The following is a 19,214-nucleotide window of genomic DNA, read 5'->3' on the forward strand; positions in this document are numbered from 1 at the left end:
CCCAACACCAATATTAAAGGAACCAATACGGTTCGGGGAACCGGAATGAACCAAAGCTTTAACGGTTCGGTTCGGCCAAACCAAATAAGTGAACCCGCGTCTTCCTCTTCACAATCTCGACCTGCAACTACAGCTGCGACGGGGAGCTCAGGACGCTCACGTTGGTTATCCCAGGAAGAAATCAAAGATAAAATGGACAAAGGGGTATGTTTCGGGTGTGACGGCCCATACTCCAAAGGCCATCGATGCCCTCCGAAGCAACTAAGGTTGCTTTGTTACTCCACGACGATGATAGTCCGGAAGTTGCGCGCGGAAGGAGTGATCAATGATGACGATATGGAGCCGGTGCTTGAGACGGAACTCTCGCATACCTCTTTGGTGGGGATCGATTCACCACACACACTTGAAACTAACGGGACAAATAAATGGCTATGAAGTCATCATTCGATCGATTGTGGAGCAACGCACAATTTCGTCGCTCAAGAGTTGGTGGAGCCGTTGGGATTGGAAATCCGAGAAAACAAAATTTCAGGTTGCTTTGGGCGATGGGACGATTAGCAAAGGTACGGGGATTTGTCGACAGATTCCGATTCAGCTAGGCGGCGAGGTCTTTGTGCAAAATTTTTACCCTTTCAATTTGGGTAGCATTGATATAATCTTGGGCGTAGAATGGCTGCGGACACTAGGGGAAGTACGCGATGGTGGGCGCTTGAGAACCATGAGCTTTGAGTGGCGGGGACGACCCGTGAAACTAAATGGGGATCCAACCTTGCTGCGATTAGAAACAACATTGAAGAGTGTGCTACGGTCGGTTCAAGCGGTGGTGATGGATACTGGCTACAACCTCGGCATCCCGTCGGAGATGATATAGAGGTACAAGAGAGTACAAAGATGTCACATTTATTAACCGACTTTGCTCAATTATTTGCTGAACCAACTGAATCCGCCAAGAAGGAAGCAAGACCACCGGATACGGTTAGCCGAGAGGAGTAACCCACCTAATATTCGACCCTATCGTTACCACATTCTCAAAAGAACGAGGTCGAAATATTGGTACGAGAAATGTTAACGAGCGGGATTGGTACGACCTAGTGTGAGTCCTTACTCCGATCCGATCTTGTTGATTCGAAAGAAGGATGGCGGATGGCGTTTACGCGTGGACTATCGTGCCACTGAATAAACTCACGGTTCTCGACAAGTTTCCCATTCCTGCAATTGACGAACTGTTGGATGAGCTAGGCGGAGCCACAGTGTTTACCAAGCTTGATTTGAAAGCAGGATACCACCAAATTAGAATGACGGAAGGTGATGAAGAAAAGACGGCTTTTCGTACACATAATGGGCATTACGAGTTCCTGGTGATGCCGTTTGGGCTCTCGAATGCTCCAGCCACATTTCAATCACTAATGCATGAGGTATTTCGAGAACACTTGCGAAAATTTATTTTGGTGTTCTTTGACGATATTTTGGTGTATAGCAAGACCATGGAGGAACATGTGGCCCATTTGCGAACCACCTTTATACTTCTCCTGACACAAGACCACCTTGTAGTCAACCGAAAAAAATGCATGTTTGGGGTTGCTACACTGGAGTATTTAGGACATATCATATCTAAAGACGGAGTCACGGCGGACCCACGGAAGATTAAGTGCATGGTGGAGTGGCCCCAACTCGCCAATCTTAAAGCCTTGCGAGGGTTTTTAGGATTAACCGGGTATTACCGCAGATTCGTCCGAAATTATGGTAAAATTGCCGCTCCACTCACAAACTTATTGAAGAAAGATGCATTTCAGTGGGGTAACGAGGCAACGGCGGCGTTTAATGCCCTCAAGACAGCCATAACAACCGTTCCGGTATTGGTGACGCTTGATTTCACGAAAGAGTTTTTGGTAGAGGCGATGCTTCGGGTTTTGGGCTGGGTGCGGTTTTGATGCAAGAGGGCCATCCCATTGCCCTCTCTGGAGCCAAGTGTTGTCCCCTCGCGCACAAACCAAGTCTGTCATGAGAAAGAACTAATGGCAATAGTACTTGCCATTCAAAAATGGCGTCATTACTTGATGGGGAGACATTTCAAAGTACGAACGGATCGAAAAAGTCTGAAATATTTGCTGGAACAGCGCATTGTGGCTCTTGATCAACAAAAGTGGGTCTTGAAACTTTTGGGATTTGATTTTGAGATATTGTATCGTCCGGGTAGCGAAAACAAAGCCGCCGATGCTCTCTCGCGAAGGTCGCGGGATGATAAGCGACTTTATTCGATGACAACAGCAACTTGGCGGGAAAGTGAGGGACTAGATACAGCGGTACACGCCTCGGACCGTTACCGGAAGATCGTTCAAGCCTTCTTTGAAGGGATCCCAGGACTACCCCAGACTACCGGCTTCAAAAGGGCACCTTACTCTATAAGAATCGGTTAGTCATCCCCGATGGGTCACCATTAATTCCCAAATTACTTTCGGAGTATCATTCTACCCCATTCGGTGGGCATTCGGGGTTTTTGAGGACTTACGGGCGATTAGCAGTGTGGTATCTTGGGTAGGAATGAAGGCTGCTGTCCTCGAATTTGTGGCTAGTTGTGATGCTTGTCGGCGCGGTAAATATCAAGCCATGAAACCCAGTTGGACTCCTTCAACCACTACCAATTCCAGATCGCATTTGGGAAGACATTAGCATGGATTTTATTGGTGGGTTACCCGGGACTAAGAGTGGAGATACCGTGCTTGTTGTAGTTGACCGGCTATCCAAGTACGCGCGCATTTCATCGCTCTTTCACACCCTTATTCCGCCAAGGATGTGGCTATCTCGTTCAGCAAGGAGGTTATCCGCTTGCATGGGTTCCCTCGAACCATCGTCTCCGATCGAGATCGTGTCTTCCTTAGTAATTTTTGGATGGAGCTTTTTAAATTAGCGGGTACCAACCTCAAGTTCAGCAGTGCCTACCATCCTCAAACGGATGGTCAAACGAGGTGGTAAATCGCAGCCTTGAAATTTACCTACGATGTTTTTGCGCTCGCCAACCGAAGGACTGGATTAATTGGTTACCGTGGGCCGAATATTGGTTCAATACGACGTTTCATTCAGCCACAAAAATGACTCCCTTTCAGGTTGTGTATGGACGAGACCCCCCCTCTCTTCTGTGTTGGGAGGATGGTCGATCTAAAGTGGATGAGGTTGATGTGTTCCTCCGAAAGCGCAATCGGGTGTTGGAGGATCTCAAAACAAATCTGCGGGTGGCCCAAGATAGGATGTGCAATTCCACGGATTCAAAGCGTAGGGAAGTGCATTATCAAGTGGGGGATGAAGTTTTTCTTAAGCTACAACCTTATCGCTTCCGAAAACTCGCCAAACGGCCCAATGAGAAACTCGGCCATCGCTACTATGGGCCGTACCAGATCATTGAGCCGGTGGGACCGTCGCCTATTGTCTACGTTTACCCGATGATTCACGGATCCACCCGGTGTTTCACGTTTCACGGTTGAAGCGAGCCTTTGGGGCAGCACATTAAGCCGCGGCCGCTTCCAACTTGTTTGCGGGGAAATGGCGAGTTGCAGCTCACACCCGAAGCCTTGCTCAACATTCGTTTCTCTACTCAAGGGTTGCTTGGGAGGTTTTGATTCAATGGAAAGGATTTGCCGCCTTGTGAAAATACTTGGGAATCTTATGCTGAAATACGGTCCCACTTTCCAGATTTTCACCTTGAGGACAAGGTGAAACTTTTGGAGGGGAGTATTGATAAGCCCCCGATATCAAGAGTCTATATTCGACAAGGAAAGCACTCCCAAGGAAACGATTGACGAGTTTGAAGAGTGAAGAGAGTCCTGTCGTTTTCAGCGAGTCCTAGTGCATTCGAGCGTGGCAAATTTGAAGCATGAAGAGTCCTTCTGCGTTAAGGTTATTAGAATTAGATTTAGAGAGTCAAGAGTCATAATACATCTAGGTTAGAGTTACATTACAGTTAGGTTTCTTTTGAAGAGTCCTACTCGAAGTAGGCTGATTTTGTTAATTAATTCGATAGGAATGTAATTGCTATAAATAGGGGGGAGGATGAGTAGAAAGGATATAGAGAGAAGTTTATGTGAGAGCCATTGCTCTTGGGTAGCCGTAGGAATCACCTACTGCTGGTAGATTATATTGTTTCTTATTCAACTTTTATTCAAAGTCTCGTTTTTCTTCTTGAGTTATTCCACTTTGTTAAGTAACCTCATTCAGGTACCTAACACATCCTATTAAGCATGGCTTTAGAGCACCATAGCTTGCCAACAACACTAGGCAGTTGTTCTTAAGACTTCAATTTTATTGCGAATGGACATAGTATTTATTGTAGAAAATAGATAATGGATTGCATTCACAAGCTTCCATCTCTATTGTAGTGGATAAGCACCACACGATCAATTTTGCAGTACTAGAGAAATCAAAATAGATCTTATTCTTCAACTCACTTTGCTATTGTCATGAATATTCATGTGTACATGGATCAAATTCTCATATTCCTTGATCCCATGCCCAAACTGTGGACCTCAATCAACATGCAATCAGTCCTAAGGTGCTACCAATTTGATTAATCCATTATTGAGACCAAAGGTAATGAGCATTGTCCTCCATCCTTAACTGCCAATTTCTACATTGCTTCTTTCCCTATCACAAATATTATCTTCTTTTAAGTGGCCTCTGACATCAAGAAACCTTTTGTTTAAGACATTGGTTCATTATAATGTCCACCCTTTGGGGTCTGAACAAATATAAAAAAGCGGTTGGTTTTAAAAGAGACTCGTTCATAAGAGCGGAAACCCACCAGAAAAGCAAGTTTTTATTTTCCCCCCCGCCCCCTCTAGTGTCGAGGGCTATCTAAATGTGCCCACTCGCTCCTGTGAAGTTGGGGGTTCCTTCATGTCAAGAAAATCCTTGCTTAAGCTTCTAATGTCAACTATCCATGCCACCTCTCCCACTCTCATTTCCCAAGTACCATAGTTTGAACTTTGAAGTCATGTAACGCCTTGGGTTTATGACTTTTCCATCTTGTTTCTTGAATACAAGCAACATTATCCTTCTTCAGATAACATCTACCAGCTCCAACCCTTATCTGTCAAAAATCTGATGTTCCAAGATGCAAATCTCATCCTATACTCATGAAAAATATGAGTATTAAAGGACATGAAATAAGAGAAAGCACAAGACAAATAGAAAGAGAGAGAAAAAAAGAAAAAAGAAAAAGAGAGAGATCCATGTGGGAGTGATTGGCTGGATATAATACAGAAAAACACCCATCTGCATCTGCCTACTCATGTAGCCTTCTTGGATGCCTGGGAGATGCTTTGACGACTAAGAAAGCAATTACGATGAGATAATTATATGAATTTTCCATAATCCAGAACTAAGTCTGTGAGAGAGGGCCAATGTCCTGATAATTAATTCAGATCCCTAAAATGTGCTATAACAATTAGCAATCCAGCTAATGTCATAAAGCATTTAGTCAGTATATCTAACTGATGCATGTACAATAAAATTGTTGAAACTTTTAAGATGAGTGATTGCACTCCCAACCATGGTAAAAATCTCGGTCAAAACCACTGAAATTTCTCCCTTTTTTTTTTTTGGGAGGGGGGGGGGAGAGTGGAACCTAGGTGGAGCCAAAAAAGTAACATGTTTTGATCAGAACAGTTGAAATTTCCACCAAGATGGTCGAAACCTGCAAGATTTCACATGTTTCGACAGCTTCCGCTATGGGGGGAAATGCCGGAAATTTGTTCAAATGGGAAAAAGATCACGCGTTGGAATATCTACATCATGTGGATGATTCCACCTATAGAAACATAGTGCATTAGTTCATGGATAACTTCCTAGGCAAAATGTCATAGCCATCTTTCACCCAGTACTTGGAGTACTACTACAAACATGGATAGATCCACTAGTTCCAAGCAGACACTCTACATGGAACTGAAGTCTGGGACATTGTAGATGCTGGTTGGTCATTGTATTTTGCTGACTTCTTGCATATGTAATCATTCTAATAAACAAAACATGTATGCTAATGATTTTATGCCTATATGCAATACAGTTGTACTTCTCAGAACCAGTCATTTGTTAGTATACTTGAATGATAACTTTTCAGTGGATATTTTTTAGCAAATGACTAGTTCCATTATGTTTATTATGCTTTAAATAGGCAGGAGACAATAAATCAGATGAAATGGAGGCCATATAAGCCCCGAAACTTAGGGTAGAAACCTTGCTAAAAAAGTATCAGGTTGAGACCAAAATTTCGGTTGAAGCTTGGAAATTTTGATTTTTGGCCAGGATGAAATCGGCCTTGAAACCAAAATTGTGATCCCTACTCCAAACCTGATTGGAACAGGAATTTGTCAAGCTTTTTGTTTGCATGGTGAGCGATTAGAGATCATTGAAAGACATCCCGTTAAGCTGTGCTCTCCCTCCTTAAACAAGGATCTACATGGGTAGTACACAATGCCTAGGATGACAAGTTCCCGTAGACTTCATGGAATAAATGAGAGGTGTTTGCCAACAAGGAATTTGTTGTATGCAATGTTTCTTCTAAGAAAAGGGATCTCTAATTAATGAGGGTTATAATGTCTTTTCGGAGGGGTGAAGTCCACCAAAAATCGTCTAAAAGAAATGGTTTAAGTCAATTGACCTCCATCTTGCTTGTAGATCAGGCAAAATACAGGGAGAAAGGCATCTTCTAACCCTTCTTTGTTGGGAACATGTGTGTTCACTGGTCAGTACCTGCTCATAGACTATCTCAGATCCCAAAGCTTTGCATTTAGACAGGACATAAATGGAAATGGGACTCAATTAAGGATCATCCAGAAGGAAGAACTTGGTATGTGATTGACTCCACAACTCAAAACTCAAAAAACATGGAAGCCAAATCATGTTGGTTGAAAAGGAATAAAATCATATCCTGAAAAAAAAGCTGAAACTGTACAAAACAAATAAAGGATATGATGGGGTTTAAGAGCATCTAGAGGTCTTCACCATCCTCACTGAAACATTAGTTGAACAATGTCCCTTTGTAGCCTTGCCATTCATGGTTGAAGACCCCTTGAAGAGCAAAGCTTACCTAACTGGCATTGCTCAGTCACTTTACAGAAATGACATGGCTGGCCATCATTTAGACAAACTAAAGCACTTTCACTCGGGTCTCTCTTCAATTTTTAAAGAATTGAAAGAACCTGTGTCAACCACAAAGCTTGACTTTCACCCATATCCTCTGCAACAAAAGCCCAAAACCTCATCCTTGACACATGTAATTAAGCACGCAAAGAACTGATGCTGCAATCTTTTCTTATAACTGCAAAATTAAGAATGCAAAGTAGAAGGCTATCCAGCAAAATAAACAGAAGGAAAACAAAACTGTAGTGTTTCAATGAATAGCAAGAACCGGGCACCAGGAAATGATTAATGTTCATTTTACACTGCAACACATTTCACACGCAGCAATGAAAGTTTTGTTCAAAGCAATTGTGAACCTAATAACAACATCAACAGAAAAGAAAACCCATGATAAACCACCTAGTTAATCATTATTTATCCAGAACCAATAAGAGAATGAGATGATAATAAGGACTACTAAATCTAAATAACAGTAACTTTCAAGTTATGTATCACCAACCTCAGAAAACCCGTTGCACTCTGGACCAGACACATTCTGAAGGTCCCATGCAGGTTTGCCAGACACACTCGTTTTTTCTTCTCCCTCAATCATTTCGGAAGTCACTGCCAAAACTAGTGGTTGTTGCCAATCAGGGGTAGCAGTTTTAAGAAACTGCATACCTTTTCCACTGACACTGATGCAAACCAAAACAATCCTTAAATAAGAAAACAGAAGAAAGTCCTTTGTAGGCATGACATAAAAATGACCAGGAAGCAATAAATATAATTGTTAACTCTATAACATAACAATGACAAGGCAAAAATCTACCTCACAATCTTATAAATGTCCTTAAAAGTTTCAGTCAAATAACCTGCAAAATATGCAGTTGAAGACATCAACTATCTTATCATGAGATCTACTGCGTTATTGAAAAGATAAAATACAATAATGTGACGTCAACTATCAGTAACACAAAATCTGAAAGAAGTATGACAAATGTAAAATGAAAACAGAAGGCAAGATTATAAAATAGTGGCCAAACTACAGGTTATAAATAGCAAACTAAAACCATGCAAAATATTATGAATATCCTTTTATGTTAAAAAAAAATAATGTAACAGTATTTTATTATGGAACGTGCAAAGTATACAACCTCTTCAGCAGTTCACCCAAGACAAAGTGATAATCAGCCATGGTTCAAAGCCAGAGCTGCAAAATAAATCAGTTTCCCCTTTATATTCAGTAGTTGCAGCTTTCTAGGTCAGCTTCTTTACATGCAAGTTATCGTCTTTTTGGCATTCAAGCTTGATTTTATGGTATGGCAGCAGAAACTGAATGAACTATGCACTTCAGCCTTGCCAAAAGAAATGAATGGAGAAGGTAGGGCAGGCTGGGTTTCGCATAATCCAAGCCCAGCTGCCAGTACTGTTAAGATGATGCCTGGTGACAACCAGACCATTCACTGGGGCAAATTTGGTAGTGCTCTTTGTAATTTCATATAGACTGTAGGTATGCAGTCATTTTCTTTTGTCATGTAGAGGGAAAGAACCAAATAAGAAAGAAAAGGAAACTTAACTAGGCCTCCTCAAGAGTCAAGATACAACGATGTATCTGTTCCTTAGGGTATCAACAAGAGATCTATAGGTGAGCATGGTGGAGGTTCAAGCTTACATTCAAAGAAGATGGTTTGCCAAAACATGCCCATAGAATGAGAGTTGATGTCCATCACCAATAATTCTGCTCCATCCAAATGTGAGATATAGCAGTATTGCACACAAGCTTGCTGCCAGTATTACAAGTAGTACCACCTGAAAACACCCTACTCAACGAAAGCCACTCTCTAGAGAAAGGAAGTGACATTGTACTACAATGCAAAATAGAGGCTATGACTTCTCTCTAAAGAGCAAAAGCTAGAGGAGAGGGGGGGGGGGGGGAAAGGCTAGTACTCAAAACAATTCCAACAAAGGACACAATATAGGGAGATACGGATGGAGGAGAAAGAATTAGAGTGCGGAGGCATACCTTAAGGGTTCTCTAGAAGTCAAAACCATGAGGAGGGATATGGACTTTAAATTGGGGGTTTGAGAGGTGGACAGACCACCGGGGGAGAGGGTGGGTGGGGTTCAGATAGACCAACCTAAAAGGATGTCGATAATATTATAGTCGCAAATCCTATGGAGGCCAAGGGCTCCTTTGGGTAACGGAAGACACATGGCAGCCAAAATAATTGGCTTCAGAAATTTGGAAGATTCTTTGCCTTTTCAAAGGAAAGATCAATAGAGCGATTCCATTGCTAGAGATGGCGGATATTGGAAACCCATAAAATCACACTACAAAAGGGGGGAGGGGGTTGCAAGAGTAATCTGATCAGCTCAATCCTACCAGCAAAGGAAAGAAGTTTCCCTTCCAAAGCTGGAGCTGCTTTTGGATATGATCTAGCATGGGGTTGAACTGATGACTAGTCAAACTAGTGGGATGGTAGGCCAAGATACTTTGCAAATAGGGATCCAGGAGTAAACCCTATTAGGAAGAGGAGGTTTTCCTTGTTCATATTTGACTTGTTCATATTTGAGACACCACACAATAAAATATGGGAGTTTAGGAGATCATATAGAGGCTAGAGCGATTCTTGAAAAGGAATGGTTGCAGAACTTGCTCTCGCAACCAATCTCGCCAGCCCAGAAAACCGAGATCGAGATATGGGAATTTTGATTGGCCAACTCGAGGACCACTCTTGGGGGTTTTAAGGTCTAGATTGGGCTCAAACTTGGTAGTTAGCCTAATGTAGGCCTTTTAGACACATTGGTGGCTTTAGATTTGCGACAAAACAACCCTAAGTATGAGTTCTAAGTCAACCGTAAGTTTGAAACTGAAATGTTGCAAGATTAGGGACAACGAGATTAAATAACATGAAATATAGAACCTTTAAGACATAAATGAAAAGCAAGCGTATCAAATACATCAACTAACTTAAATATCATAAATTCCATCCATATGAATATCACAATCTTGACTCTCGAAAATAGAATAATAAAATTATACAGCCATTAGAACTTTTATATATAAGTCATAACTCATAAGTTCATAAGACAAGCATAGAATGAGACAAAAATTCAATCAAGCCCTAGCTCCACCACCAACTCCAACATCAGCTCCACCATAGAATGAGGCAAAAATTCATAAGACAAGCATAGAATGAGACAAAAATTCAATCAAGCCCTAGCTCCACCACCAACTCTATGAGGTGCTCTACCATATATTCCCTGACAAGAAAGGAAAGTAGGGCACATGGGTGTATCACAGTAGCCACCAGCCAAGTATCGCTTGAACCAATGTCTACCTCCATTGAGGGCTCTGCCGCAGTAGTTGCATGTGATCCACTGACCTCGTGGATCTGCGGGGACTCCATATTGCCAAGCGCATCATTGTCCTCCTTGGTTGAAGATCTACTTGAACTTGATTGATCTTCCTTTGGCGTTGTAAATGTGCTAAGAGTAATTGCAAGTGAAAATCCGGCTAAAATCCACAAGAAATCCGGCGAATATTGAGAGATATGGCGAGATCTAGAGTGAGTTGTGGGAACTCTGAGATCTCTTGCGAGATCTCATCTTGCCTTCTCAGAAAAAGGAGATATGGCCGGGATCTCAAGCCATGTGAAAAGCTACAAGGACACTATAGTAGAGATAGAGGAGGGGTATGCCATGCAGAATATCATAAGATCATCAACAAACGCAAGATGGATGAGGTTGAGGCTTTTAATTGGAGAATAGGGGAGATTAGGTGTAATTCAATTCTGGCCTAAACACTTTAGAGAGTAGCTTGAGCAAGGGAGAAGAGAAAAGGAAAATGGTGGCCAACCCTACCACATTCCAACCTTGGAAGGAAAGAGAACACAAGAAACCCATTGACAATAATCAAGAAGATGGAACATAGCTACGAACTACAAGAAGGATCCAAACAAGGAAGGATCAAAGAGAAGGATGGATTTGGGAGTTGAGCCCCCAGGAAGCAACAATGAGCATGTTTCTCGAGGAATCAACAACCGAGGGATGGGGGAAACAAATGATTCTAGAGGAAACATCAAAATAAATAGCATTCCAAATCAAGTCAAGAGAGCAAGATTTGGAAGTCCAGCGCCTAAGATTTCGCTCCCACCACAAATGGTGGACCAAAGCACCAAAGATAAGCTTACCAATCCGATCACAAATAGAGGTACCTGAAAAGTTACTCAAAATCCAAGACCAGTCACGATCAAACCCAAATGAGCAACGGGAGTGGGGCCAAATGTTGGCTAGGGCTTTCCTCCAAAGAGAACTAGAGAAAGGGCAAGAAAAGAACAAATGTTCAATGTCCTCAGTACCATTCCAGCAAAGGATACAATTGTGGTTCGCAGGGATGTGGCGGGTGATAAGGAAAACTTGGGTTGGGAGAGCAAGGTTTAGGGCTCTCCAAAGGGTGAGAGAGTGGCGTGGAATGTGACCTTAAAACCAAACTAGGGGGGCCAAGGGGGGGGGGGGAGGGGGAGCGAACCAGGTTCCAAGCCAAAAAGGTGGTGAAGGTATTAGTGGTGGAAGGAAGCCAAACTAATGTGTCATGGGGGGAGGGAGTTCCAGACTTGCGTGAGACTAAAGTGGGGGAGAGGGACCCAGGAACCATCGGAGATGAAGCTTGAGAGAAGGGTGGATTTGGGAATGCGGGTTTCATATATTTATTTATTCATTCAAAAAAAAATAATCAAGAAGATAAGGGAGGATTCAAATTAATGGATCTAGTAGACAAAAAAATGCAAGAAGGATATCTAGATCAAATCATCACAGATGAAATCCCATCCTAGGGAGTCAAAAGCCTTATGAATGTTAATTTTCATGAGGGTGGTAGGAGAATGCAATTTATGATCAAAACCTGAACAATTGTCAAATAAAGAAGGGTGTTATCAGCAATGCTTTTGCTAGAAGATGTCATCATTGGCTCCTCAAAGGAAGAGCACGTAAGGGAATTGTTAAGACACTAATTTACACACCGAAGGGGACCATAGGGGGTAGGAGAATTAAAGGGATCAAACCCATCCAAACATGTGGGGTATAGTCAACTACAGGGAGAGGTGTCTGAATCCTATTTGGGAGCAGCCACTCCCATGCTGGCCCATCCCGAAGGTGGGGGGGTTGGTTAAGGATTTTTGGACTATATTAGGGAGGAAAGGGAAGGGGGGAAGGATGAATTTTGTAAAGGGAAGGGACTAACAGTGCTTGTGGGTGAGGGAAGACCCTTGGTTAGGGGGTTTGTAGGGGATTGAGATCGGGTATCCTGTATTTCAGTTGAGTTGAATCCAGTAGGGTGTTACCATTTCATTGAGTTAATGTGGTTTTCCATACTTAATCTCCCTTAAGTTCTGTTTGTGTGGATTGAATCAGTTTGGAGTATAAATTCTAGTGATGCTCAAATCACTCCTACTATGGTTGTACCCATTCCAAAGACACTCCCTCTTTCTAGCAGTATTAATAGGACTACAGATGTATTGTTAATATATAGCCATAACTGAACATGTCTTCTGAAAACTGAAAGGGAATTTAAAAGGAACCTTATAGCTGGTTAGGAAACAATGCCATCAGTTTTAGCTATTATAAACGCAAAACAATTAACTTCATGCATCTTTTTCTGTGAAACAAAGGCAAAAGCCTGTGACCAACAACATATACAGAAAGACAATTTGTGAAAGATAAAAAGAAACATTTCAAACTATGACTTTCATAGTTTAACCAAGTGAATCTCATCGAAGTACCATGAGCAATTAACTGATCAGCAACTGCTTTCCACCAATTGGGTGAATGACCTTTCCCTAGCCCATGAAGTGGAAGCTTCTCAAACTGAAAATCCCGAAGTTTCTTGGACTGCATGGACACAAACATAAAAGCTAATTGACGATAATTATAAGCAATCTAAAACAATAAAAAGAAAACCAGTTATAAAATGAATTTTTTTTCCTGGCTGAGAACACGAACAATCATTAATACAACCACCAAAGAATGTTCCCAAGAGAAAGGCAAAAACACAATGATAAGAACTATAATTACAACCATGACATTATCAAGAAACTAAAGAAAAACAAGATTCTAAAATTGCAATATCCCATTTAAGTAATCAAATAAGAAGAGCATGCTACATATAGGAACATCCTGAATTCTCTATGTGAAAGCTCAGTCTGTAAGAAAACAGCCAACCTAGGACACAAACGGGGGAAATGTATTCTACTGTTCAAAATTCTTCTCTCACATCCCAAATTTCCCCTCCAGAAAACACGCATTAGGCTACTTCACGGCATTTGATCTTTGTCCCCAAAAGAAATCTTGAACAACAAGAAAAGTGTCATTGTGTTATTAGAAAAGTAGGCACATCAAACAGAAGAAGACCGGAAAAAATACGGCAACAGGATGATTACCAGAAAAATGAACCCATGACAACATCATAGCATCTATCAACAGCAATACTGTATAGCTTTAGCAAGAAATCTTTCAAATACATCTCCAACCACCAGTCCTCCCAAAGTTTGAAACATAATCACTCACGTGTATGCCTAAAATGAGACAGTATTCTTCTGCATCCCAAACCTGTCAGATACCTTAACTTCCCTAAAGTGTCACCCACTTGGAAACACCATGTTTTGCAATTATCATTCTCCTTCTGTACAAAAAGCACTTGTTATTGGATCTCCATGACCATCTCACAAAAGGAGGAGCTTCATTCAGCACCATGATGAACTTACCCCCAGGCAACCGCTATTTTGGTAGATCCATTCATAATACACTGCAACTTTATTTTGGCATCACCTTACCTATAAGCTCTGTGTATTATAAAAAGAGTATCCAATGCACTAGGCATGTGTCATTGCTGGGGCTGGGGAGGGTCATAATGCAAGACAGCCTTAGCCTGTTTCAAAGATAGGCTGTTTCTGGACATGACCTGCAACCACTAGGTCATAAACGGAGCAAGTGGGAACATAAACAAATAGTTGAAAATCTGTACTCAATCAGAGCTTGCATTCATTTTAGAGAACCTATATTTAAAAAGAAAATGATGTACAGTAAGTCCCAGAATCTGTCAGGAAAGTAATAGGTTAAAATACAGACACCTTGGTTTCCTATTGATTGTTAATATTATTATTATGTATCTGTTAATCCAATCACAAATAACTAAAATGTTCATTTTTAAATTACATTTTGTAACATCAATTGTCTAATAGTGAAAGCAAAGGTGCTTCATCATCAGCAGTTTGTTCAACTTAGTTAACTAACATTCTATGATGGGTGCCTAATTGGCACCTCAATGCAACAGTTAATAGAAGTCAATGATTTGTCGAACAGTCCATACTCAATATCCTATCAAAATTTAAAGGATTGTTTGTATTTCTTTGAAGTTCCATAAGTCATATACAGCAAGCCTTTCCCAACCAAATGGGGTTGGCTTCTGCAAGTCATACAGATGGGGGAAAAAGGAAGGGACCCAGTGGCTGGAGAGAAAGAACTAGCACGGTGGTGGATCTTGTCATAACTGATCTTACAGTCACTGTTCTGACCATCTTAGTGGGTCTGGCTTGCTGATCCCATGTTGCCAGAAAGACTGATTTCGCCTTCGCCGGAGAAGAATCTAGTCCTTGCTGGTTCCTAACTTGTCATTGCGGAGAAAGGCTCATCTCACAGAAGATAATGGTTTCATTGTACTGGATCTTTTTCATAGTCTATATTTGAGTCCAGAACCCTAGCATTTCTCTAACACCCCCCTCCCCAAAAAAAAAAAAGGTTCTCTACAACTATGTAGAGCGACCATTTGAATCCAGACATCTCACACAATTTCCCAATATCTGGTAGGTAATTGAATAGTGGCTTTACTGTCAGATGGACAATTCAGATACAAAGTCAGGTAACTTTGTATTCAACAATAACTCCAATGCATTTTTATCCCCAAATAGAAATGAAATTTTGCCTCTTGTTTTGGGAGGACATATATGCATACCCAAAACTCGCCTAACCCTACATTCGCCTAGAATTTCTCAACCCTAGCACAGCCCACAGGCTGACAACCTTGCCCAAGTCCCTCAACCCCATGAGAAATTAAAGACAGTCACATTGAAGAAGCTTAGGTTTTCTGGACCCATGTTGTACTTTGTTCATACTATTAGTAGAACACACTGTGAGACAAACAATAAAATAGTAATAAATTACAAAAAACAAAGCTCACACGTGATCCACGAAGAATATCTATAGGCATATTAAGGCCCCAACGACCCCCACAAGATTGAACTGATGACAACAGCAAATATGCTTCCCTAGACATGTCACGCTCCATCTTCGAGCTGGTGCAGTTATCACAACTTCCTACAAAATAAATAATGACCATGTTAATATAAATTCTGTGAGAATATTGACAGTCACCTTTTGGCAATAAGAAAACATATAGTAAAAATTCATATCCCTACTAAAACATAGACAATGCACAATAAAGACTTACATTTAACAGCTCATATCTGAGGATGAGGTTAATGCCTGATAAAATGTCAGCATCTGACTTTTTTTCTTTCAAAAATGTAATATATTCATGGTTATCAAAGCCTCCGCCTAGGCACACCTAGGCAGTAAGGCAGTTAATTTGCCAATGCTTTGTTGCAGACTCGCAAAGTCTTGCTATTGACTTATTGTTTTACAATTAAATTGCTATCCTTAAGAGTCTTATTATTGTTTTCCTTATGGTTTGAGTATTTTACTTATGCACAAGGCACTTATTTGGCATCACAACATCATAGAGGTAAGCAAAAGTGTAAAATTATTACTTTCATTTCATAATAATTTGATATTGTAGTCATATGTTATGGTACTTGATGAGATGAACTTATGTTTGTCTTCTTTTTTGATCATCTTTCACAACTATGATTCTTAAATGCTTTCTTTTTTTGGACGAATGTGATTCTTGAATGTAGATTCCTCAGAGTGATTGTTTCAGGTCCTTGGTTCAATCATAAATAAAAAAGGTGATATACAGGATGATGTTTTCCAAATAAATAAAATATGGTAGATGAAGTGGAGAGGTGTGTTTGGGGTCTTGTATGATCGACGTATTCTTTTAAAGCTTATTGAAAAATTCTATAGAACCGTCATTCAATCCGTTATGATGTATGGTGCAAAGTGTTGGGTTGTTAAAAAAAATCATGTAGATAAACTCAATATAGCAAAAATGAAGATGCTAAGATGGATGAGTGGCAAAATTAGGAAGGATAAGATAAGGAATGATCATAATCAAGTTGATTTGGGAGCAGCTCCAATAAGTGATAAGCTACAAGAAAGTCATTTGATGTGGCATGGCCACGTTCAATGGAGGCCTGTAAATGCCCCTATTTGAAGAAGTGATATAATCCAGAATCCGGTTTGAAGGAATTAGAAGAACTAGGGCAAACCTAAGATAACCTTAAGAGAATTAGAGAAGTGGTGAAAAAGGCATGCATAGCTTAGGCCTTGTGTCTAGCATGGCCTCAAATAGAGCTGATTGGAAGGCAAGGATCACGTAGCTGACCCCATTTAGTTGGAACAAGGCTTGTCGTTGTTGTTGTTGTTGTTGTTGTTGTTGTTGTTGTTGTTGACTCTTGAATGTTTGTTTAGCTTTGAATAGAAACTTATCAATTTAAAAGTAGTTGTATTAAAAAAATTTGACCCAACCGCTTTTGTCGCCTTATTGCTGCCTAGACGGTGCCCCAACCGCTTTCGTCGCCTTGTTGCCTTGACAACTATGAATATATAATGCAAATTTCAAAGAGTCTAAAACCACACAAAAAACAAACCAATACAGAAACACATCATCAATCATATAATAGGATTTAGCATTATGTCTCTAAAGTATTTTGCAAATTACATATCCCCATTAATGGAGTAGAACCCCAAGAGATAGATGGTGAATACCACAATGGTTGAAATTTTTTAAATTTAAATCTCACCAACCTAGTATTAAATCTCGATACAGAAACCCATTTCAGCTACACTGAAATTTTTGAGATACCAAATTTTGCTAGAAGATCACATTTTTTTTCTTTGACTTTCGCTCAGCCATTTCTTGGGGTTTAAAATGCCAAAATGATCAACATAATCAAAATTCTGAAAAACAGTGCATTTTTAGACCGAAATATCCGAGCTATTACATTGTTTTTCCATTTCAAAGTACCATCTCATTTCAGTCATACCAAAATTCAGAACAAATTTTGAGATTTCAACAAAATCTTCTCAAGTTTTTGAACAATTCTCACCAATACAGAAATAAAGAAGGGGAAATGTAAAAGGCATGAATAGCATAAGTTGAATTTTTAAGACTGGCAGATGGAGAACTTCTAAAGAAGTGCCTGCAGAGAGCATATAAAGGTCGATGCCAGTAGCAGTATTTAAATTAAAAGCATAAGGCTTCACATCCATTCAGCTGGGGGGAGACACACACTGTAACAGTAATAAGGCAATAAAACTAGATGGAGGTAGAGGAAAGGATCAACTCCTCAAATGCTAAAGGGCCATAAAATATATTTACATCATGAGTAGGCAAACTAATTGCCAAAGAGTAGAAAGTTTCACATAGCCCTTTACTGTTGTGAGTGAACTTCCATTATTATTTCATATGGAAGGCTACAGTATCTGTATCCTACAATTTGGATTAGATCATTAATGTATCAAAGTAATTTAGCTTGGAATTTTACTGGTTTTTGGAGGATCCAAGTTCATGGTATTCCAGCCAGTAAGATTGTACTTAAAATGGACGCAATGTTAGAGGTGGCTTTATTGAAGCCAAGGATTGCTATGTCAATTGAACTTGAACTACTTAGGTTGTGCTTGTAACCAAAATACACAGCCTTCCCTTGGTGTCTACAAACTGGAAGAGTTTAAAATCCACAACAAGAACAATTCATGCACCATCATCACAATTCGTGTACTGTCTTTTGATCAAGTGTGATTCAGCTTCCATGGTCATGTTGATCTAATGCAAAGAGATCCCTTGGTCCAATCTACAGTTTCATGAAGCAAATCCAATTGCAGATTTCCTGGCTTGCTGCACAGAAAAAAGCACAGACCTCTCAACCATCACTAAGTGGCTGGCTGCTATTTTGGTTGAGGAAGATAGCAATGCTTATGGATGTCCACGTTACAGACTAAGATAAAATCCACTTCTGTAAAGAGGGTTGTCCTTCCTGTTGATATGCCTAAGGTAGGGAGGATAACCTTCTGGTTGTTGATGTGTCTGTGTCTCCTTAGGCTGCAACATTCTTCTCTTTTCCTTTTAACACAAATTATCTTTTAGCCAAAAAAACTCAATATCAAAAGAGCATTCTCTTCAAAATAAAGCTTCCAAAACCATTTACAAGGGCCACATTTTCCATGCCAAACAATCTTCTGAAAACTGCTTAGGTTGACAGATTACTGCAATCCTATATTTAACCTATCCTGTATGAAGTTCCAAATATTGGAAACAAAAGCTGCTCTCTTGTGTTGTCGCTTGGAACTGATCATATCAGCACTTCAATCATCTTACATCTATTGACCTTTGGCATTATTGGGTTGCCTCTGTTCAACATCGAGGAGTTGAAGTCCCTTATGTCTGCCTTCCTTTGGAAAAGGATCTGATATTCTAGATTCCTTCACCCTCCAGATGAGCCATTGTTTGTGTTCCAAAGGATGGAGGAGGTCTTGGCTTGTGAAGAATCTAAGTAAGTTAATTCAACTGGTATTCTCAGGCTGATCTGGAAGCTTGTACCAAGAAGAAAAGCATTTTGGGTTGATTGGGTCTAGTTGGGTCATCTTCACAATGATTCCATTTGGCTTGCTCCTTCCATCTCCGATGCTTTCTGAGTGTACCATAGGATTCTGAAGCCTCGCCCTATTGCACACAAGACTGTTTCCTACCAAACTAATGATGGTGCCTCCACCTCCTTTTAGCTTGACCATTGGCACCTTATGGTTGTTCTCTTTCACCATGTTTTTGCTAGATCCATTTACAATTTGACCCTTCCAGTGCAGTCCATGGTTACAGACATTATTATCCAAAATGATTGGGCCCAGCACCTTCTTCCTCTCCCCTGCTATCC

At 40.6% G+C, this 19,214-nt stretch overlaps 1 protein-coding gene across 1 annotated transcript in view; it reads right to left on the bottom strand.

Moving 5' to 3' along the window:
• LOC149026424 (uncharacterized) overlaps positions 1-19,214 on the bottom strand; it is a 38,344-nt gene that overhangs the window by 7,249 nt on the left and 11,881 nt on the right. Inside the window, exons 11-14 of the mRNA XM_089146702.1 lie at positions 15,344-15,480; positions 12,891-12,999; positions 7,940-7,982; positions 7,631-7,805 (exon numbers count right to left, since the gene is read on the bottom strand). Of these exons, the coding sequence (XP_089002828.1) occupies positions 7,631-7,805; positions 7,940-7,982; positions 12,891-12,999; positions 15,344-15,480 (464 nt within the window). The remainder of the gene's footprint in view (positions 1-7,630; positions 7,806-7,939; positions 7,983-12,890; positions 13,000-15,343; positions 15,481-19,214) is intronic.

Source organism: Hakea prostrata, chromosome 2 (genome assembly GCF_041222555.1).
Source record: "Hakea prostrata isolate BN-2017 chromosome 2, UWA_Hpros_2, whole genome shotgun sequence".
Lineage (NCBI taxonomy): Eukaryota > Viridiplantae > Streptophyta > Magnoliopsida > Proteales > Proteaceae > Hakea > Hakea prostrata.